At 45.4% G+C, this 22,738-nt stretch overlaps 2 protein-coding genes across 5 annotated transcripts; both read right to left on the bottom strand.

The window, feature by feature from the left end:
* Window positions 1-182: 182 nt before the first annotated feature.
* HMBS (hydroxymethylbilane synthase) lies at window positions 183-7,128 on the bottom strand. 4 transcript variants are annotated; one of them, XM_077112693.1, is made up of 14 exons: window positions 7,017-7,128; window positions 4,788-4,841; window positions 4,349-4,421; window positions 3,723-3,772; window positions 3,580-3,635; window positions 3,153-3,230; window positions 2,860-2,937; window positions 2,666-2,741; window positions 1,760-1,873; window positions 1,509-1,547; window positions 1,172-1,291; window positions 886-939; window positions 665-751; window positions 183-571 (listed from the first exon to the last, which is right to left on the bottom strand). In XM_077112693.1, the coding sequence occupies exons 1-14, from the start codon at window positions 7,047-7,049 to the stop codon at window positions 398-400; spliced, it is 1,086 nt and encodes a 361-aa protein (XP_076968808.1). In that variant the 5' UTR covers window positions 7,050-7,128; the 3' UTR covers window positions 183-397. The 4 variants fall into 4 exon arrangements, with proteins under 4 accessions (XP_076968808.1, XP_076968807.1, XP_076968809.1 ...); XM_077112692.1 differs by lacking the exon at window positions 7,017-7,128 and adding an exon at window positions 4,950-5,165; XM_077112694.1 differs by lacking the exon at window positions 7,017-7,128 and adding an exon at window positions 5,004-5,164.
* On the bottom strand, window positions 7,013-22,032 carry VPS11 (VPS11 core subunit of CORVET and HOPS complexes). The gene is made up of 16 exons (XM_077112689.1): window positions 21,795-22,032; window positions 21,068-21,212; window positions 20,827-20,962; window positions 20,343-20,506; window positions 19,515-19,762; window positions 18,616-18,817; window positions 18,073-18,224; window positions 16,122-16,308; window positions 14,774-14,920; window positions 14,429-14,617; window positions 14,175-14,336; window positions 13,791-13,930; window positions 13,498-13,700; window positions 13,194-13,365; window positions 12,098-12,320; window positions 7,013-11,918 (listed from the first exon to the last, which is right to left on the bottom strand). Exons 1-16 carry the CDS (start codon window positions 21,983-21,985, stop codon window positions 11,754-11,756), a joined length of 2,826 nt encoding a protein of 941 aa, XP_076968804.1. The 5' UTR covers window positions 21,986-22,032; the 3' UTR covers window positions 7,013-11,753.
* Between the last annotated feature and the right edge of the window lie 706 nt (window positions 22,033-22,738).

Below are 22,738 nucleotides of genomic sequence, written 5' to 3' on the forward strand. Positions count from 1 at the left end.
GATTACAGTTCTGTGTTTCTTGGGAGAGAATTCCTTCTGTTTGAAATGAGAGCTACTGAAGTCGAAAGGTTGTTCCAGGATTACTTTGGGTAGTGGCCTGGCCTCTGAAATAAGGAGTAAAGGGTTTTGTGTTTGCTATTTACTTATTTTAACTACCCCACTGGGAAAGAGCAGAAAGAAAACAATCTTCAGAACTGCTTTATTAGTAGAATTAGTTACATTCAAAGGCTATGACCTTTCTCTAAAGAGATGCAGCCCCCACCTACTGAGGAGGCCAGGCAAAGTCACCAAGGCGAGGCAGGCCCCTGGAAGTCCATGATCCTGGGGTATAATCACCTCAGTCAGCATCAAGAGTGGGGCACTGTGGCAACCCAGGTACCTGTGCCCCACAGACCTGTTAGTGGGCATCGTTAAGTTGCCGTGCAACATCCAAGATGCTCTTGGCCCCTTTGTTCAGCAACAAGTTGGCCAGGCTGATGCCCAGGTTCTCAGCAGCCAGCTGGGCTCCTCGTGGAATAGACCGGGCAGTTATGCCCACCAGCTGTGGGTCATCCTCAGGGCCCTCCTCCTGCTGGGGGAGGGAAGGAGGTGGGATTGAGTGAGAATGAAATGGGAGAGTACCTGCAGCCTTTTGTTTACCACCCTCCCCCTCCCAGCTTGGTACCTGGGCAGGGACATGGATGGTGGCCTGCATGGTCTCCTGGATGCTATCTGAGCCATCCAGGCTCCAGACTCCTCCAGTCAGGTACAGCTAGGAAAGAATATGGCTGCCTCAGCATATTCTGATCTGATAGGAGCTGTTAAGGATCTCCTCTGAGCAGCTCAGGATGCACAGGGAGAAATGCCCGAGTCCTTCCCTGCCCTCCGACCCATCTTCCTGCTTACCTGTCCATCCTTCATAGCTGTATGCACTGCGACTGGCACACTGCAGCCTCCTTCCTACAACAAGATGGTCTCCCTATAAGCTCCAGGGAACCTCAACACCACCCTGTGACCACAGCCCTCAGATCCACTATTTCTGAGGATAAAACTGAAAAGGAAAGGAGGCTGGGGGCCCGAACCTAATTCCCCCACACACAACATTCAACAAAGATGAATCTGAAAAAGCTTCCCACTGCCCTCCCTGGCTCCCCCAGTCCCCACCCCTCCACAAGTGGAGCCCAGGCCCTACCAGGTGCCTAAGGAAGGCACGTTCGGCGATGCAGCGGAGCAGAGTCTCAGGGTCATGCAACACACCCACCAAATCCAGGATGTCCTGGTCCTTGGCTCGGACTTCCACACCCAGGGCCCCCTGGTGGGAAAACAGCCTAGGACATCAGGCCTAATCCCCAACCAACAGAGCTAAGAATGGGAAATGCCCCTCCTCCCCAGGCCTTTAGGCCTCTCAAGGCCTATCCCTCCCTAGGAATTCATTCTGGGGAAAGCAGATGCAGAAGATAGTAGGAACACTTCTTAGTTGAGAACAAAGGGAAGGAATACAATACGCTGGCTTCCCTGGTCAAGCATACCTGACCCACAGCGTACAGGCATTCTTCAGGGTGCAGGATCTGTGGAGGCAGAATAAGCCATCAGGAAGGTGGAGATATGGGGTACAGTGAAATGGGGAAGTCTGGGTAGGGAGTCTGGCCTCTAATTTCCAATCTTCCTGAGTTGGGATTCACCCTTCACCTTGTTATGTTTGAGATGAGGTGTTCAAGAGGGGAATATGGGGCAGGGAGGACAGGCAATTTAAGTAGGGAGGGGACAGGGCAGTTCCTACCTGTCCCATCCGATTCTGCCACCCCATCCGTTGCAAGCCAGCTGCGGCCAGGATGATGGCGCTGAACTCCTGCTGTTCGTCCAGTTTCCGTAGCCGTGTGTTGAGGTTTCCGCGCTGTGGGGGAGATGCTAAGTGCTACAAGGGCCAAAAAGTTTGGAGCCTCATGCTGTGCCCTCTGCCTGAAACAGTTTTTCCTTCTCTAGTTAACTTCATCTTTTAATTGTCAACTTAATAACAGCCAACAATTCTATCACACCTAAGTACGTGCCAGACACTGTTCTAAAGTATTTCACCTGTCAACTCATTTGATTTTCACAACACTGTGAGGTAGGTATTATTATTATCCCTATTTTACAGATGAGGAAAATGAGATAGAGGTTAAATAACCTGCCCAAGGTTATGAAACTTCTGAAAAGCCTTCTCTGACCCCCGAGTCTGTGTTTAGACCTTTAGGCTTCCAGAATGTTCCCTACTTCTCTCACAGAAGCATTTAGCACAAAGTATTTTTTAATTAGTTTTACAAAAAAACATTGTATATTCATCATAAAAATCAAAACAAAACAGTGTATAAAATAAAAATGGAGCGCCCTCCATCCCCTCAAAAGTAAACACTGTTCATTATCACTGTATCATCAATGCCCATTTGTCTCCCAAACTAGAATGTAAACTGTGTAAGCAGGGACAATGCTTATCTTGCTTACCATCATCCCCAGCAGCAGGCATTTGCCTGAGATTATGAAAATATCAAAGGGTTGTGAATGGATGGACGAGTGGATGGAATGGCAGACAGCCCACTGCCACCATGGTCCACTTGCTTCGGAAGCCCCTTCCACTAATTACTCCAAGGGCCCTCTGGACCTTGCCTTCCTCCCTGGCTGCTATCCCTTCCCTCCTCCAAAAGGATACAATACTCCTGAACTCCAGATGGGGGAACTTCCTCTGCAGCTGGGCCGCTCTCCGCAGGGAGCTGGTTCCTACCACGCTGCTCAGAGGGAGGGTTTCAAGTGAGATTTAATCCTAGGTGGGCACTACTTTCTTCCCCTCCCATCTCTCCATCTTCTGTTCACATCCCACCAAGGTGCCCGGCCAGGCCTCATCACCTCTTCTCTGGCAGGGTTTCCAGGGTCCTCCCAACAAATTTGGGGTGAAAGACGACAGCATCGTAGGGGTTCTCCCGCCTGGAGGTAGAGGGAAGGTCATAGAATGAAGAAGACATTTCAGTTGTGGAGTCACTTAGATGCTCTCTCGATGCCCAACTAAATATTTTCCAAGTTCTCTGCCATGCTCAACACTCCTCAAGGCAGGGGAGAACGGCCCTATTTGCAGAGGGCCAAGTCCCAAAGGGAAAGACGGAGGTTAACATGAGGCCTACCCTCTTCCCAGACCCCCTTACTTGCAGATGGCTCCAATTGTGAAACCCAGAGGGAGCACGGTGGGCAAGTCCTTCAAGGAGTGAACAACCAGGTCCACTCTAGAAAGATGGGAGAGGGAGGTAAGGAGAAGGGGTCTGACAGCAGGCCACTTACCCTGCTTCCAGTTCCGTGGCTGAGCCCAGAGCAGTTGAGGAAACAGCTTTCCCGAGTGAACCCACAGGGTCCACTCCCCTCAGCCCTCTCCCGCTAACCTTGCCCCAGGCAGCCAGATGATCAGAACCAGAACACATACCTTTTCTGGAACCTGAAAAGACCCATGTGCAAGCCCCGCTCCAGCCTCCCCAAAGGTTTAAGCCCAGGTTAACCTAGCTGATATCCAGTTCTGTAGAGGATAGGAATCCCAACAAGATACTTGGAGGGCACCAGGTTTTTCTGTCTCTCACTTACTCATTCTTCTCCAGGGCATGTTCCAGCTCTTTGGTAAACAGGCTCTTCTCCCCGATCTGCCAGGCAAGAAAAAGCTCAGAGTGAATCACTTGAGAAAAGAAAGACATGAGGAGGAGGCAAGGATTGGGGGAAGAAACTATTACCTTAGACAGTGCAGTATCAAGAATCTTGTCCCCTGTGGTGGACATGGGAACTATAGAGAGAGCCAATCAATCAGTCACTAATTAATCAGCACTTATGGAGGCCCTACTGAGGCAGGCCCTGTGCTAAGACTCACGGCAGGTATAGAGGCACATAAGCCTCAGTCCCTACCCTTTGGGAATTTATAGTCAAGCACAGAAGAGCAGACAAAAGACTCAAAATAAGCAAATTCATAGAGACAGAAAGTAGATTAGAGACTGCCAGGGGCTAGGACTGGGAAGCTATTGCTTAGTGGCTATAGAGTTTCTGTTTGGGATGATGAAAAATTTTAGTAATGATGATGGTAGTATGATGTTATAAGAGTAATTAATACCACTGAATTGTATACTTAAAAATGTAAAATTATATATATAGATTGGATAGATAGATAGATAGATAGATCCTCAATATAAATAAATTAGTAAATAGTAAAAAACAGAGAGAGAGGGAGACTCAAGCAGGAGTGCTCAGAGGAAAGAGCTTTCCAGCGGGGACAGTCAAGAATTTTGGAGGAAGTGGAGGCAGGCTCTGGCTCCCCTCCAGGGGTAGTGGGTTTACCAGTAGCTTCTATTCCTTCCTAGAAACTCACCGATTTCAAACTGCAGGCCAGGGTATAAGGTTTTTAGCACCGCCACCACACTGTCTGTCTGGATGCGAGCCAGCTGGGGGCAGAGATTTGGATTAGTCCTGCCTTCCCCTGGCCACTGACCCAAGCTCAGACCCTCAGAGGGTCAGGAAGATCCTGAAAGGATCAGAACATCAGAGAGAGGACTGAGTATCCACCTGGGAACAAGAGGGGTTGGACCTGGGAGTACTCTGTCGCCAACCACTTCCCCAGCCATACACCATCCCTCCACAGAATGCAGTCTTCATCTGCATGGGATTTAACACCTGTGGTTTATCTTCTCCACTTACCCCATCATCTTCATCCTTGGGCTGCTGGGAACTAGCCTTGTGAGTCCCCAACTTGTGACACTGTGAGCACCAGAACTCTCCTGGCAAACCTTCACCCCCATACCTGTACTTACCTGGCTTTTGCGGGTACCCACACGAATCACTCTCATCTTTGGGCTGTTTTTTTCCTGCAGAAAAAGTCCCCAAGTCACAGTTCGCTCTGTTCTTGTGTTCCTTAACACCTTGTCCAGGAACCAGAACCACTGGCTTGGAAGAAAGGAACCTCAGTTCCTGACCTGTGGCTGGCTAAGTCTTGGAGCAGGGAAATATTCCAAGTCTGGTTCCATTACCTTCCTCAGCACTGTTCTGCCCACTCAGGGAGCCAAAAAAGAAGAGACCAGAGGGAAGCAATAGTAGGACCGGCTGCTGCAGTTGCAGGAACCCAGGCACTGAAGCCCTAAAGCCCACGCTGGCAAAGGCAGTTCGCAGTACAAGTGCTGCACAGAGCCAGGTGGGTAAGGAGATAAGGCCCATCAGTCTGGCCACAGGGAGGGTGGGGCCTGTGACTGGCCAGGGCAGGGCAGCTGGGGCCACACAGGGGAACTTGAGCTGAGTCACTAGAGGAGTCTCTACAACCACAACATAGTAGACACTCAAGAAGGCTTCAGTGCCACCCAGATGCCAACAGTGGCCATAGAGGCATACGAGGGTTGCTTTGGCTGGCTGGGATGCATACAGAAAGGATTTGTATCAACAGATCTCGTGTACAGTCCTGTTCAGCCTCTTGGCTGGGAAACCTTGGACACATTATCCAATCTGGACCTACATTTGTTCATCTGTAAAATGAAGATGTTTGAACTCAAGTTTCTTCTGCCTCTGATGTTCTATGAGACTATGAGGCTGAGCTGCATAACGTTCATTATGCATCTAGCGTGCTGCCTCTAATTTCACCAACAAGGAAATCCTGGGACATCAGAGCCAAGCAGAAAACTCAAAGGGACACACCTTTTCCTTCTGCCAGGGCACCTTGGACAAAGGTGTTCAGTGCCAAGCAGGTAGGGCTGAGTTTTACAAACCAAAACAGAAGTCCTATTTCTTCCTTGATCAGCTTCCCCTGCTCTGGGATAGTCATCCTGTGGCCTTCCTTTGCAGCCAGGCATCTCGGGCCTTGACTGCTGGAGGAGGTGACAGTGTGCTGCTCTCACACCTTCAATACATCAACCCTGTGAGACCCTGAGCAAAATAGGCTAGTCTTGAAATGTCAAACATGGCCACTAAAATTCTGGGCTATAGGGGGCCACAGAAAGAAATCTAATGTCCCAGGACAGCTAGATTCATACAATTCTTTATGTTCAATGAATCTACACAGCATATTCGAGTTAAATTGTTCCATTAAAAAATAAGTACTTGTTGAGCACTTATATGCTAGGGATATTTATTACTTTTTAAGTACTTGTTGAGCACTTATATGCTAGGGATATTACTTTTAATCTTCACAACAATCCTAGATAGGGATCTCTGGGACCCGTACTACAGAAGCAGAGGCTGCTCTGAGGGGTGAAGTGACCTGCCCGGGGTTACACAGTAAACTATCCAAGTCTTCCTACTCCTGGTCCAGTGCTCTGAAACGTCTGCAAAGGCAAAGAATCCCAGTCCTCACCAGCTAGCTGGACGTGGGGCGATAAGCAGCTGCCCCATCCTTATTATCTTAGGCTGGCAGTGGCCACTGCACACTCTGTAACTTAGCTCTTCACCAGCCCTGAACTCAGGGGTGGGCTGGAAGGGCCTAAAGTTTTCCCCTTACGCATGGTGGTTACCCAATGGGGTGTCACAGCTAGGGACTTTGAGAATAGAGTGGGGCTAAAATGGAAAGAGGAGAGAAAGAGCTCAGGACACGCTTCCAGGGTATTTGTATGCAATTCAGAGACTTGGGAATATGCTCTGCTTTCTGAGTCCAAAGTAGAAAATTTTCCTAAGGGGCCGGATCCCGCCTCAACACTGCCTCTAGTAAAAGGATTCCGTTGCGCACAGACGAACTTTTCCCGGTTGGGTCACTAAATTTGGAGCCCTGGATCCCATGCTTGGCAGGAATCCCACCCTCATCTCCGCAGGGATGGGGGTTCTGTTCGAGAAAAATAAATCCCTTGCACTCTCAACCCCGCCCCCACTGATTTACCCTCTGCTTCCTAAGAACCTTCCAGGTACTGGCCCTTTAAAAACAATTCGCGGGGGGGGGGTTAGGATTTTGACGGACAACCGTTTCAACCAATAGAGGGCAGACGATGGCAAACTGGAGCCAATCGTTGCACGAATGGCCCGGAATACCGGTTATAAGGGTCACCGGCTTACCCTTAAGGACTTACCGCCGTTACAGCCATGTCGCCGTTACCTGACATGGCTCTGCTGGAGAAGTAGGCCGAGGGGTGTTGTTAAGGTCCCTCCAGAGTGCATGGAAGCTGGAGGCGCTGGTCAGCTGGCACCAGGGACACGTGGAGGCTGTGCTCTTCCTAGGGCCCCAGACACCGGGATCCGCGCGGGTCCCTGTGTCACTTCCGGCGCTCTCCCTTAAAGAGGAGGCGCTCGCCTCTGGGCGGGAATTAGAATGATTGCGACAGAGGGAGCCTTGCTCTTCTCTCCACCCCTACTACACCAGTCTGGCACGGTGAGTGTCTTTGTTTTGAGACCTAGGTCTACCACCTGCTTTTTTTTTCTGTCATTTTTCATTTTTGTCTACCACCCATTTCTGAGCCAGGATATATATATATTTTTAAATATTCATATTGAGTTATCTTCATGCACCGTACAGTCCACTCAAAGTGTATAGTATCGGTGGCTCCGGATATTATCACATAGTTGTGTATTCATCGTTACGAGCATTTTTAGAATATTTGCATCACTCCAGGAAAAAAGAAATAAAAAGAAAAAATATATACGTTCCATACTCCTTGCCCCTTCCTCTCATTGACCACTAATACTGCAATCTACCCAATTTTTGTTTATCCATTATCCCCTCCTATTATTTATTTTTTTGCTCTTATCTTTTCACTCATTTGTCCATACCCTGGATAGAGGGTGTGCCAGCCACAAAGTTTTCACAATCACATAGTCACATTGTAAAAGCTATATATAGTTGTACCATCGTCTTAAGAATCAAAGCTACTGAATACAGTTCAACAGTTTTGGGTACTTCCTTCTAGCCATTCCAATACACCATGAAACTAAAAAGGGATATCTATATAATGTATAAGAATAGCCTCCAGAATAACCTCTCAACTGTTTGAAATCTCTTAGCCACTGAAACTTTATCTCATTTCTCTTCCCCCTTTTGGTCAAGAAGGCTTTCTGAATCCCATGATACTAGGTCCCAGTTAATCCCCGGGAGTCATGTCCCATGTTGCCAGGGAGATTTACACACCTGGGAATCATGTCCCACGTAGGGGAGAGAGCTGTGAGTTCACCTGTGGAGTTGGCTTAGAGAGTGGCCACATCTGAGCAACTAAAGATGTTCTCTGGGGGCGACTCTTAGGCATAACTGTAAGTAGGCTTAGCTTCTCCTTTGCAGAAATAAGTTTCATAGGGGAAAGCCCCAAGATTGAGGGCTCAGCCTATTGAATTGGTTGTCCTTAATGCTTGCAAGAATATCAGGAATTCTCCAGATGGGAAAGTTGAATATTTCCTCCTTTCTTCCTATGCTCCAAGGGGACTTCTCAAATAAAAATTTTTATTCTCTGCTCAAATTATTCTGGGATGTATTGGGGCATCACATTAACCTATACAAACCAACGAGATCTCATTCCCTATTCAAGATTCCATGTAATTACGGTATTTAATAAATTGACCATACAAGTTAAATGAAATAATGCTGAGCTAGAAATATTGATGGTCAGTGGCTGAAATGTTTCCCACAGATTTATCCACAAAGTAAACTGTCTCTGCAGTTACTTCCAACATTCACTCAAAAGGATAGTCAATTATGCCAAAGTTAACCCTGTCTAAGAGGAACAAGAGGATGTATTAGCCTTAAAATACCAGGTTAGGCATAAAGGTCTTTGAACATGTCACTAAGCCCCTTAGGCTACATTCATCGCCTATAAATAAAAGGGCTGCTCCAGAAGGCTAATCATCCAGAATTGGACAGCTTTACCTCCCTAGCACATGCAATTAGTGCTGCTGTGTAGCACTTCCCTTGCTCTGTTCAAACTTAGTTTCGCTACAGACCTGAAATGGGCAACATTTCTATTTTAAAAATGAAGAACCTGTTCGGGAGAAACTAAAGGGCAGCCTGAAGATAAGTAACTATTAAGTGGCAGTGCCAAGACATTATTCAATGGGAAAAGTACTTGTTAGAAAACTTGCCTTTTCTACTTACATGAATAGTACAGGCATACCTTGTCATATCACGTTTTGCAGATACTGTGCTTGATGTAAATTGAAGGTTTGTGGTAATTCTGTGGAACAAGTCTATCTTTCCAACAGCATGTGCTTTGGTGCCTCTGTCACATTTTAATTCATATGTACATTTTTTAAGACATACTGCATATACATAGGGAGACATTAAAAAACATATAATGCAAGAGTTTGTGATTATCATCATTATTAGATGATCTTTAAGGTCATCAAGGATTCTGTGATCCTATACTGGGCTTTTAGTAAATTCTTTTTAAGATAAGGTAATAATAAAGTAAAAAAGGCAGAAAGCTTTGTACTTGGTAGTATGTGCTTACTAACAAATTTTGAGCTAGTACTACATACAAATAATTAGGAGATATTATGTTAGAAATTTTACTGAATATTAATTTATTCAATACTAGGATTTAATTTGTAAATTCAACATTTTCAGAGTTGTAAAATCTTATTCATTAAGATTTTAAATATTCCCCCCTCAAATTTCTTCTACTTATTCAGAAAGAACTTGCTAGTAAAGGGCAAATGCCAGATATGCTCTATTATTCATTCAGTAAAATTTTCTGACCACTCTCTTTATTGTACACTGATCATGTATACTGTACTTGTATATACTGTATTGATGATAAAGTGTGTGGTGGTTTGAAGCTGTATGCGCCCCAACTAAACTGTTCTTAAATCTAATCCAGTTCTGTGGGTGTACACCCATGTAAGTAGGACCTTATGAAGGGGTTACTTCAGTTAAGATGGGTCCCACCTCAATCAGGATGGGTCTTAATCCTAAACTGGAGTCCTTCATAAGAGAATGAAATTCAAACAAAGAGAATGAAAGCCTCAAAGGCAAGAAGCTGAAATCAACAAAACCCAGAAGACAAAGGAGAGGCTGGCAGACACTGCCACATGCCAGGCCATATGGCAAAGGGCCATAGATATATATTTTCAGTTCTCTTACATATATGCCTACGAGTGAGTCATATATTAATTCTACGTTTAACTTTTTGAGAAACTACTTTCCAACTATTTTCTAAAGTGACTGTACCATTTTACACATATCTAAAACATTTGACATATGGTACTTTTGTTGTTATTCAATTCTATATATTTTCTAATCTCCATTATGAATTCTTTCATAACCTATGGATTATTTTTAGAAGTGTTTTTAAGTTTCTGTACAGAAAAGGCCTTTCTGTTATCATTCTTTTATTAATGTCTAACTTAATTGTATTAAGTGATCAGTTTGTTGATTGTATGACGTCAATCCTCTGAAACCTACTGAGTTAGTTTTATGACAATACCGTGGGTATTTTCATAAATGTTCTGTGTATGCTTAAAGGAATGGATATTCTTGAACTGTGTTATAAATATATGTATATGCATGTATGCTAGTTATGTATCATGATAGATATATTTTATCAGATTGTTAAAAAAACATATAATGCTACTACACACTTAATATAGTATAGTGCACTATATTTTTATATGTAGTTCATAACTTTTATATGCACTGGGAAACCAAAACATTCATGTGACTCACTTAATGGTGACATTCACTTTACTGCAGTGGCTTGGAACTGAGCCTACAACCTCAGAGGTATGCCTAAATCACATATTGAGCACACTAAGAACAGACACCCATGAGCTCCTTACAACTATTATAACCCCAAATGTGCAGGTAAAGAAACTGAACTTCAGAGTAGGTAAGAGCCTTGTTCTACATCAAACAGCACACCCAGAATTCAAACTCAGGTCAGCTAATTCAAAGTTTATATCCAAACTGCTTCTTCTAAATATCACCCAAACCAACTTACTTCCTTCAATAAAAAAAAAAAGAAACACCACCATAGGAGCAATTTCCTGACAGGTAGTCACACTCAGATTACACACAGCCCTGCAACACAAACTTCATCAGATAACTTCAAAGAGTGAAAAGTGTTTCAATAAAGGACTTTTTATCCTGTTTATCATCTGGTATTGAGTAGTACAGCAAGACACTAACCTATTCATTATGAAGACAGGCTTAAGTCTAGGAGTCTCTATCAGAATCTGCCTCCTGCATGGAAACCTTCTCTAAACAAGAGCCCTGGAGATCAGCAAAACTAAAAAACAAGAGCTATACTGCTTTTTGAGGTCAGTCATTAAGTCTTTTGTAAAGGTTCTTCAAATTGAGCTGTTCTTAAATGCCACAAGCCCCACCCATTACTGGAAGGAAGGCAAATCCACAGGTTTTACAAGGAACTCTTTCTGCAGGAAGGGAAGTAGACCTCTAGGAGAGCAGAGGGAAATGCCTTATGCACAGTTAAGAATCACCAGGAAGCCCCAAGAATAATTTATTCAACCCCCAAGTTATTATTTTATTTTATTCATAGACTCTGGGAGCAAGGACCCAAGCACAGCCTGGTGCTCTTGGATGGAGAATAAAGCAGCTATTGTCCATAATCAGTGGTTGCTGAGGTGCCCTCCCCTGCTGGTCTGGAATGACCTTCCCTGCTCAAAATGGTTAACAGGAGGAACAGCAGGCTGACAAAAGGAGGAGGCAAGAAAAGAAAAGCCCCTTTAGTACTGAGGGCTATGACATCAGCTCAGAGTGGGTCCTGGACATGTGTGCCTGCCTCCTGTACAAGAGCTCTGCCTCTCTCCTTCCTCCCCCATTACCATAATGCTGTGTTTCCACTATCATACTCTTTCCTACAAGCTGCTTAAGTACCCCTCCTGGAGTGCATAAGCAGGTCCCGTTGCAGCCCTGCCTCCAGGCTTGGGGTCAGCCTGGCCGTAGGAGGGTCGGTCAACAGAGTCAATTTGTTGAAAACACCTCGGCCAAAGTAGTCAGCAATCACAGAGAAGCTGTCATTGGAGCACTTGAGCTGTACGGGAAGAGGAGGAAAGAAATAAGAATCAGAAAGAACTGAAGTGCTTATTTACCAAATGGCCCCTACCCCACAAACTTGAGAAGAGAAAAAGAAACAAGTCCTTCAGTGCTTCCAGAGTGATTCCTGTGACATTGGTAGGTGTCCCCTGCCCCATCTACCCCACTCATCCCCACCTGGTGCTGGAACTGATCATGGAGATCACGTTTCTGTTCTTGGGCCCGGATCATATCCATGACCTTCCGGTTCTCAGGGAGGCAAGTGGGACAGTCGGCATCACTTTCCGAGTAACTCTCAAAGCAGTGCTGGTGGAAGGAGTGGCCACAGAGAAAGTGGACTGAGGGCAACTCCAAGGCACTGTTACAGATGCTGCACTTGGTCTTCTGGAAAATCTTTGGACTGCAGGAAAGAGAGACCAGAAACGAGTGACAAAACTGTAAGGCAGGGCCAAGACCCTCGCGGAGAGAGAAGGCAGCTGGGGTTTACAAGGAAGGTACAGGTCCTGACATATTACCACCTACAAGGCATCAGATGAGGACAACAGCCCTGGACTTAGAGTAGTCACATGCTCACAGCAAGTCCAAGTAACCCAGGGAGATATTTCTGTTTCTCTTTTAAGTTTCACAATTGCCAGGAATTGTCTTTCAGGTCTTTACTCAGATGTGACCTTTCCATGAGGCTTTTCTTGGCCACATTATCTAAAATTACAACACATGCACACACACAAACACTTCACCACATTCCCTTTATCTAACATACTCGATATACTACTTATTTAACATGTCTACCATCCGTTTCTACCTCTGTAACATAAGCTCCATGAAGGCAGACTTTTTTTGGTGTCATTTAGAACAGTGTATGGGTTCAGGAAATATTGTGGAATGAAGACACTGTTGCTAATAAATAGTTTACAATGTTAAGGGCAGGTAAGACTTAAGAGTGAGAACTGATGCCTATTATAAATATGTCAAAATTGTCCACTTGGCTGCATTTTCTAAAGCAAAATTTTTACTTCAGAATGGCTTCCAAACGCAACTTAGATGTGTGCTTAGAAGAGGTAAAATATAGGATTATACATAATATCCTTCAAAGCCCAATAAATAATAATCTATGTAGTAAGTCGTTCTTTGGAAGTGCTCTGTTAAACATTTCAAGAATGAAATTTCTCAAACACATTCCATATAGTACTCGGTCTGTGAAAAGCATTTACTATCATCCTGTGAAGAATACTGATATTCCACGTGCCCACTCACATATCCAGATGCCAAGTACCTTGCCTTAAGCTCCTGGATCTCCTGGCGGATGCGGGTGGTCTCCTCTCGGTACCGCCGTACCCGGAGCTCGTCCTGTGCAATCTGCTGGCTCTGTTTCTGCAGTTTTTGGACCAGGTAGTCCCTAATGACTGACAGGGTGGCTGTGGAGTTGTGTGCCAAGGTTTGTACCACTGAAATTGGGGTTAGAAAGGAAATGAAACAAAGAACCAAGCAGGGCCCTCTGGATAGAGTTGAGGCAACCCTGCCCCAGAGCCCACAGTGATCAGCTGTCTGCCACTCACCCACCCTGTCCTCCAAAGTACCTAGAAGGGGTGGCATGAGGTTCTTGTTCTCGATATGCTTGAGCACAGCGGCCACGTACTCCTTGCAGTCCTCCTCCTTGCGGGCAAAGTAGCTGAGTGCCTGTTCCCACAGAGAGGGCTCCTGCTCCCCGTGGCGCTCACACACGGCGATCACCTGCCGGTACTGCTCATGCTGCATGTGGTAGTGCATAATCTGCTGAAACCTGGGGCCGGGGCAAGAGAACACCTCAGTGACTGTCCTAGAAAAGTACATAGATCCCTGCCCCTTTCCCGAAAATGCCTCAAACTCTTACAGTTTCCCCTGCTCATAGAGGTAAAGGACCCCATCCTGGAAGTCATGCATCTGGCAGAGGACGAGGGCCTTGTCAAAGACATTGGCGAAGCGGCCACTCTTCAGCAGGGAGACGGCCTCTGCATGAAGTTTCTCTTTGATCTAGGGAAGAAGGAGGGTGGAGCAGCTGGAAATAAAAGAACTCACATGTTCTCTTAAGACAAGGCAAGTCTACTATCTCTTCCCCTCCGTTCAGTCTTTACTGGGGACCATTCAGCTCCAAGGGTGGGGTGCTGCTGGCCTTTCTTAAGGAATGCACCAAAAGGCAACCACAGAAGACGGAAGAATGGGAACAGCAGGAACTGTCTTTCTCCAGTACCCTCTGCCTGTGCAAGCCAGGCCTTACCTGTGGATCCTTCTCATGGGCCCAGTTCTGCAGTCGGAGCTCAAGGAGAGTGTCATAGATGCCCTGGGGTGAGTCTGGCTGCACTTCACTCATGTGTTCTAGGAAGGCTTTCAACTCCCTTGGGTTGTTGGCAAAGATAGGGATGAACTCCTCTGAGTTGGCCTGCAACAGAGAGAGGGAGGAGAGATGAGGCTCAGCAAGTGGGCTTGGTACCGAGGAGGCCTCTAAAAAAGCTATTCTCCCTGAGGCCTTACCCTGCAGCCTGGGGTCTCCCTGTCACCGGGGCCTTCAGGGCTGGGCCGATAGTCAGTACAGAGTCCCTTCAGCAGCTGGGTGGTCTGCTCTGGTATATGGTGCATGAGAGTCTTGCCATAGCGCTTCATGTTGCTCTCTGCCTGCTCAAAAGGGAGCTTGCCTATGTACCGAAGGGCTTCCTGATAATTCTGTGGAGACATAAAAGGCAGAGTGGCTCATTTGACCCATCAGACCCATAAGAGGGACCCTCAGATTCTTGGCTCACACACCAGGAAGCACTTTATCACTCTAGGGATGTTCTAGAAAAAGAATGGGGCCCTGCCCAAGGCAAGGGTGCCACCCACCTTAATGTCCTCTAGCTGGATCTTCAGGTACCACTCGTGATGTGCGTGGTTCTCGGCCAAATAGAGGGCATGGGAGTAGTAGCCAGCCTGCCGGAGGACCCTGATGGCCGTCTCCACATCAAAGTGCACTTCGCTCTCACTCTTTGTCTGCCAGGGGGACATCAGACAAAGTCATTCAAAGTGGTTGTGGTAGGGGAAGGGAGAGGAAACATCCATCTCCAACATCTTAAAATAGTAATGGAGATTGTGTTAGTGATAGTATCGCTTATATAGCACTTTCTTTGAGCCTGATGCTTTATAGACACAACTCATTTCATCTTCAGAACAACTCTCAGAAGCAGAGACTATTACTATTTTCATTTTATGGATGAAAAAAGTGAGACTCCAAGACATGAAGTAACTTGCCCGAGGTCACAGAGATAATAAACGGCAGAGCCCAGATTCACACACAGGTGTGGCTCCAGAATCCATGCTTCTAGAACATTATGTTCTCTCAGAAAGTTTCTGACTTATACCCAGAGTTTTCCTCTGCGCCTAACTTTTTTTTTCATCATCATGATCATTTCCTAGAACATTTGCATCAATTCAGAAAAAGAAATAAAAAGACAACAGAAAACAATTCAAACATACCGTACCCCTTACTCCTCCCTTTCATTGATCACTAGCATTTCAATCTACTAAATTTATTTTAACATTTGTTCCCCCTATTATTTATTTTTATTCCATTTGTTTTACTCGTCTGTTGATAAAGTAGATAAAAGGAGCATTGGACCCAAGGTTTTCACAATTACAGTCACACTGTGAAAGCTATATCATTATACAATCATTTTCAAGAAACATGGCTACTGGAACACAGCTCTACATTTTCAGGCAGTTCCCTCCAGCCTCTCCATTACATCTTGACTAACTAGGTGATATCTATGTAATGAGTAAGAATAATCTCCAGGATAACCTCTCGACTCTGTTTGGAATCTCTCAGCCACTGACACTTTGTCTCATTTCACTCTTCCCCCTTTTGGTCGAGAAGGTTTTCTCAATCCCTTGCTGCTGAGTCTTAGCTCATTCTAGGATTTCTGTCCCAAGTTGCTCTGCTCCTAACTTTAAAGGGAACTCCCAATGCCATTTCCTGGTGCTTGGACCCCATAGCAACATAAACTGGGGAAACTGGAAGAGATTAACAGGAACAACTATTCCTCCTCTCTGTTTATAGAGCAGTGGATCCTGGTCCCCAAATTAGATCAAGTCTTTCCTCTGCCTGAATTTTGCTGAAGAAGAGCAAGCCCTGCTGGAGCCACCCATGCTCAGTGGGGCCCATGAAGAATGCACCCCCACCCCCACCATCCTGCACCTTAATGAACTCCTCCAGCCTTGAGCTATCCTTGAGCTTGGTGTAGCAGTTGAGCAGCAGAGTGGTGTGGTCAGCGTTGGCCAAGGACTGCCGGTGCAGGGTCTGCAGGTAGGCGGTCAGGTTGTGAATGCGCTGGGCATCTAAAAACTTGCGGATCACATAGGACGGCTCCAACTTTCCAATGGTTCTAGGGAGACATGCATCAAATATCTTCATCAGTATACTTCTCAAACTTTAACATGCACAGGAATCACTTGTGGATCATTTTTTTAAAAATATTTTTTATTGACAAAACACATACAAACACATACATTCTTAACATACAAACATTCCATACATGGTGTACAATCAATGGCTCACAATATCATCACATAGTTGTGTGTTCATCACTATGACCATTTTTAGAACATTTGCATCACTACTCCAGAAAAATAAAAAGAAAAAACTTATATATACATACCATACCACTTACCCCTCCCTCCCTCTCACTGACCACTAGTATTTCCATCTACCCAATTTATTTTAACCTTTGTTCCCCCTATTATTTGTTTATTTTTTTAATCGATATATTTTACTCATCTGTTTATACCCTAGATAAAGGAGCATCAGGCACAAGGTTTTCACAATCACACAGTGACACTGTACATGTTGCATCTTCATACAATCATCTTAAAGAAACAAAGCTACTGGATCACAGCTCTACAGTTTCAGGTACTCCCCTTTAGCCACTCAAACACACCATAAACTGAAAAGGGATATCTATATAATGCCTAAGAATAACCTCCAGGAGAAACTCTCAACTCTGTTTGAAATCTCTCAGCCACTGACACTTTATTTTTTCACCATTTCTCTCTTCTCCTTTTGGTCAAGGTTTTTGCAATCCCCTGATGCCAGGTCCCAGCTCATCCCAGGATTTCTGTCCCACATTGCCAGGGAGATTTACACCCCTGGGAATCATGTCCCATGTAGGTGGGGAGGGCAGTGGGTTCACTTGCCCTATGGGCTTAGAGAGAGAGGCCACATCTGAGCAACGAAAGAGGTTCTCTGGGGTGACTCTTAGGCCTACTTTTTTTTTCATCACATAGTTATATATTCATCATCATGATCATTTCTTAGAACATTTGCATCAATTCCTTTACAGGGTTACGTTTCATATGAACAAACCCCTCTTAAGCCTACTTTTAAGGAGGCTTAGCCTATCCTTTGTAGGAATAAGCTTCATAGGGGTGAACCCCAAGATTGGGGGCTTAATCTATTGATCTGGTTGTCCCCACTTGTGGATCTTAAAATACAAATTCTGTTTCAGTAGGTTTGAGGTGGGACCTGAGATTCTGCATTTCTAGTTAACCCCGGGTGACCTTCACGTGATAAAACTGTGAACACACTAAATAGCAAGGGTCCAGAGCTTTGGTTCTTAAAAATTAGCACAAATAGGAATTATAGATAGTGCAGGAAAGATATTAGACAAGTTCCTAAAACCCTTTCCAGGGAAGAAAATTCCAAGAATTAGTACCAAGAGAAGGAAGTGTGAAAGCAAGAGATGAATACCCTTTTCCCTTTAGAGAACTGGGTCACAATGAACATTATCAAAGATCAAGCTGAAGTTTAAAAGGTACTTGTCAGGGTGCACAGATGGTTCAATGGAGAATGCTCGCCTTCCATGAGGGAGACCCAGGTTCGATTCCCAGATCAAGCATTTCCCCCCCTCACATTTCCCCCCAAAATAAAAGGAACTCGTCAACTCTTTTGCATGCATGCTGGTCATGTAATATTTGAACCTAAACATTCCCTTCTCAATAAGGTAATTTGTTTTCTCATTCTGAGGCATTACAGTTTCTGCATGAAAAAAAGAACTAGTAGAGTTCGACACCCTGCCCTGAGCATAGGTTTTTGGCCTCTCTGGCTGCCCATCCCTGCCTTCAAAGATCTATCCCAAAGCACCGCCACTGACCGGATATACTGCTGGACAGCCCCATCATGGTTGCCCTTGCTGTAGAGATGGTCCCCATACTGCATGAAGATCTGGGCCAACCCATCACTGTCCAGGTGCTGGCTCTTAGCCAGATTAATTGCCATCTCAAATAGGTTCTTCTTAAACAGCATCTGGAAGGGAAAATTAGAAATTGTCAGAAGCAGTCTGAGAAGACCCTTTATAGAATGTGCCCACAGCACACAGGCCAGACAACCCTGGAATTTCAGTCTACTTAGATCCTAGACAAGGTGAAGCCTCCCAGATACTCCCAAGACCAACATCCCATCCCCTCCAAAGGTTCTCTGCAGACTAAGAGACTCTAACAGTGGGTTCAAGTTCCCAGCCACTACTTCCCTCTAGGCCTCATCCCAGGCCCTTTACCTTGTAATCCTACCCAATGGAAGCTGAGTAAGGCTGTGACCCAAAGGGAAGGAAACACCCTGGCCAAGGTGACCTGGGGAGACTGTTTCTGTGGCTGCTTCTGGGTGCCCGTGGCCAACCCTGGGAACATGGTGGCCTTGCCTCCAGTTTGGTCTGTGTGTCCTTCTCCTGCAGTGCATGGACCCGCCCATCCCGCGTGAGCACATACAGGGAACCCCACTCAGCAAGCACATCCACTACATCCTCAAAGACGGCGCTATAGGCTATAAACTTGTTACATAGGTCGTAGATGTTGAGAATCTGTTTGTCGGAGCTCTGTGAGTCCCTGCTGGTAAACTCTGACCTGTGTGGAAAAGAAAAAGCATCAGATACTTGTATTGTCTCAGCTCCCCTTTATTTCCTTTCCCATGACAACTTTGGTGCTGCCCATTCCATCTATAACAAATCACCTCTTTGGCCCCTCCAGCACCTCATCCCATAACATGCAGCATTGTGCTGGCAATTGTAAGACGAGAATATATAGACCTAATCTTAACCTTTAGGATCTATAATTAATGCAGGCAACAGTTTAAGTACATTCAGACAACCACTCATCTAACAAATGATCATCTAGCACCTGCTATTTGTAAGACACTGTACTTAGTACCAAATGAAAACAAACCAACACTGGACAGGGGAGTACTTCCAAAATGCAGCAGACCACCACCTCCCCCTTCCCCCTTTCTAGTTAATAAAAAGTAGTCTATTCTGCATTTCCCAGCACTTTTCAACTTCTCTTCTACTCAATGCCTTTTCCTCTGCCCAATCTATTTTGACTTAAGAGTTCACAAAAACAAGTTCAAATTCCCTGGAGCATTTTAATACATCTCAAAAAATGTCTGCAGCAAAAACGCATATTTTTCAGTAAATACTGCACCTAAGTGTAAATTCAATCTATAAACAACAACAAAAGAGAATCCTGGCATTAGGATTTTAAAGTCAGGTTAATTCTGGTGAACAAGTCCATCCCTCTCCCTTTCCCTTCTCCCTGGCATCCTTACTTGGGAGAAACCTTTCGGTCACGGGAGACAATGACAAGGTAGCCTCTAAACCAGTAAGCAATGAGCTTATGGCCCTCAAAGGCGAAGCAGGGTCCACGTTCATCAGGCTGGTACAAGTAGACACACTCATCCCCAGCCACAATGAACTGCAGGTCCTGAGAAGGGTCACTTAGAGCTGAGCAGTGTAGGCCACAACCATGAGTGTCCAACTCCACACGAGGGTAGTCCTTTCCAGAAACTATGTAGGACTGCAAGAAGTAATAAAGGAGTTAACAAAGGCTCCCTCTGAGGAGGCAGCATCTAAGCCTTCATAAAGGTATTACCATCACCATGCTGTTTTCTATCTTTTTGTCTCTTACCACTCCAAGACTTTCCCAGGCTGCGGGCCTTTTCCATCAATCGTCACCCGTTCATTAAATATAATGTAGGATCACATTTTCTTCCTCTGGGTGCACTATCACTACCGTACAGGAATTTTGCATGCAACAAATTCAACAATCTTTTACTGTTTTATCCAAAGTGTATGCCTTAAAGGGTAGGTTGCTATAAATTAGGAACACTAAGAACTAGAGAGGTAAAGAAACTTTAAAAATTACGTAGGAAAAAAATTCAGTTCTTTCTACTCTAAGCCCAGAGTTCTTTTCCTAACTCTAATTCTTCCTAGTCTCTTAAGTAAAAAAAAATAAAGATATTAAGCAGGAGAAATGATTCAAAGCTATATGATGAAAAATTTAAGAATCATATCCCTCCTGTTAGTCCCTTGCCCTACGCCCCTGAATAATGAAATCCTTTCCTGCTTGCCCCTAACAATGGAGGCCCTAGTCATACCTGAACATTCTCTGTTGTCACAACAAACAAGTGAGTGGTCTTTCCCGCTTGGCGAAAGGCCAGTCCAGTAACAGGATAGTTGCCCTTGTGCAAAATCTGGGTCTTGCTATGTCGGTCACGGGTAATGTCCCCTTTGTTCAATGTAACACTGCCATCTGTGAAACCTGTAGGAGAAAAAAAAGCACTTCAGTGAGACTGTAACGGTAAGGAAGCACAGAGGGGAAAGAAGACCATTTGAGGCACTCATCAGAGGTGTCACACTTTCTCCTCATACCCAATTTCCAATGGTTAACATGAAGAACAATACTCACTGACTCCTTTTCAAAGAACAAAATTAAATGCCTTCCCATCCCAAACTTCCTCAAAGGCCTCAGTTCAGTACACAGTGGTCTCACTGAAAACAGTGAAGTACAACTGCAGAAGTTTTGCTAAAGAAAATTTATAGCAAATCACTAAGTGTTAGCTTCACCTTCTTTCTGCTTACCAATGGCCATAAAGTTGAGATTTTCATGAACAGTCAAGCAAGATACAACAGTTGGCTCTGTTCCTGGGATGGCAGGGAAGATTCGAGTGCACAGTGGATTGCCACCATCTCTTTTCTCCAGGTTCCAGATCTTCACCTGTGGACAGACCCCAAAAGTATGAATGCCAATCACCATCCAACAATCAACCATTTCCAGGCTTCTAGGTCTTTCCTTTCTGGGACTCTCCTTTCTGGAACTCACCAGGGGATTGATGCCCTCTTCATCCTCACCAACAGATGCCAGAATATTGTGCTGTTTCAGCTGGTACAGGTGAGTCACCCGTAGTTTGTAGGCCTGGAAGCCAGTAAGCTGCAGGGAACGCGGCAAGAACCAGATCTGACCTTCCATATGTGCAAGGTAGTCAAGGAACCTCCTTTCCAAGGAGAGATACTTATATTTAGACCAGGACCCAGAAAACAACTAACATTCTTTAAAACTTTCAAGAATTTTTCTACCTATCATCTCCTGGGCCTCCCCACCTTAAAAAAAAAAAAAGGAGTGAAAAGTAAGGCCAGAATTCAATGGCAACAAATGAGGAACAAAGTAGCAAACTCCTGGACTCATTTACCTCCTCTCCTACTGCATTGGACAGTGGAGGTAACAGTGGCACCTTACATCTTGATCTTTTAAAGCTAAGCTGCAGCCATTTTTTTATTGATACTTAAAGTAATCCTGTCGAAGTGGCATTTTACACTGTTCCTAAAGTAAGGAAACTGAAGCCCAGAGAAGTTAAATGACTTGCCCAGAATTGCTTAGTTGGCAACAAGTTAGAGAAGGGATTTGCTTCTTCCCTCAGACCACAGATGGAATACTGGGCTTCCGTGTAAAGGAAAGTGGCACGTAGCACGAATCCCTCTGAAGGACAGATTCCATCCTTGCTGGATCTCTTCAGGGATCCGGGGAGGGAAGAGACAGCTCCAGGGGAAGGATATCGCCAAAGACCAAGCTCCCTCGGCCTGAGTCGCAAACAGTGATGCCAGGAGGGAGGGAAAGGACCTTGGAAGCAGCTGGTCCAGAGGCAGGCGCCGCGCCGGGAGTAGCCCCATCATTGCCCAGCGGTTCCTTTACCAGTTCCTTGTCGAAGAAAACGAAACGCCGCCACTGCAGATAGGCCGCCATCTTGGCCGAGGGCCCCGCCTCTCTGAGAGATGTCACGTGAGACGATTCGGCAAATCACATGGCCCGGAAGGGCAGGCTGACCTGACAGCTTCTTGGAGCCTGAGCGCTTTGAGGCGTTCACATTCCTGTGGGAGCTGCCCGGAGTGTGGGCGGGGCGCGAGTGCGATCGCGCGCCCAGCCCGCCTCTCTTCCCGCAGCTTACGAATTTTGCCGGGTTTTACTGTAATTTAGCTGGCTAAAATGTTTCTGAAAGCTAGGCCCTTCACTTCTTTGAGCATCAGTTCCTCCTTCATGAAGCAGACGGGATATGTAGGGATCAAGATCAGGAACGTCCTGCGCTTTGTAAACTGTAACCCGCTGTGCCTAAGTATGTTCTGGACTCAAGGGAGCGTTGAGGCATAAATGATGTACACGGAATCGGTTTCTCAGCCGAAGCTAAATGAGACATTTGTGTCTGCCAAGATTGTGAAACACAGTACTTAATTATTCCTGGTTTTTTTTTGTTGTTGTTGTTTTGTTTTTCTGTTCCCGTGTCAGAGCGTGTGGCACTGAAAACATTTTTCTTAGGGAACCTGGGGAACATTGATGGAACAGAAATTCCTAAGACCCTGGGCCTTCGCCCCCTCTCCGTGGTGAAAAGGTATGGGACATAGCAGAACAGCTAAAAAATTCTGGAGGTGATAGTTTTGAGAGTTCAGTGTCCAAAATGCTGTGTGGTTCCCCTTCATTCCCCACTCTGGCTAGAATTGCTTT

The sequence above is a fragment of the Tamandua tetradactyla genome, chromosome 8 (assembly GCF_023851605.1).
Source record: "Tamandua tetradactyla isolate mTamTet1 chromosome 8, mTamTet1.pri, whole genome shotgun sequence".
Taxonomy (NCBI): Eukaryota; Metazoa; Chordata; class Mammalia; order Pilosa; family Myrmecophagidae; genus Tamandua; species Tamandua tetradactyla.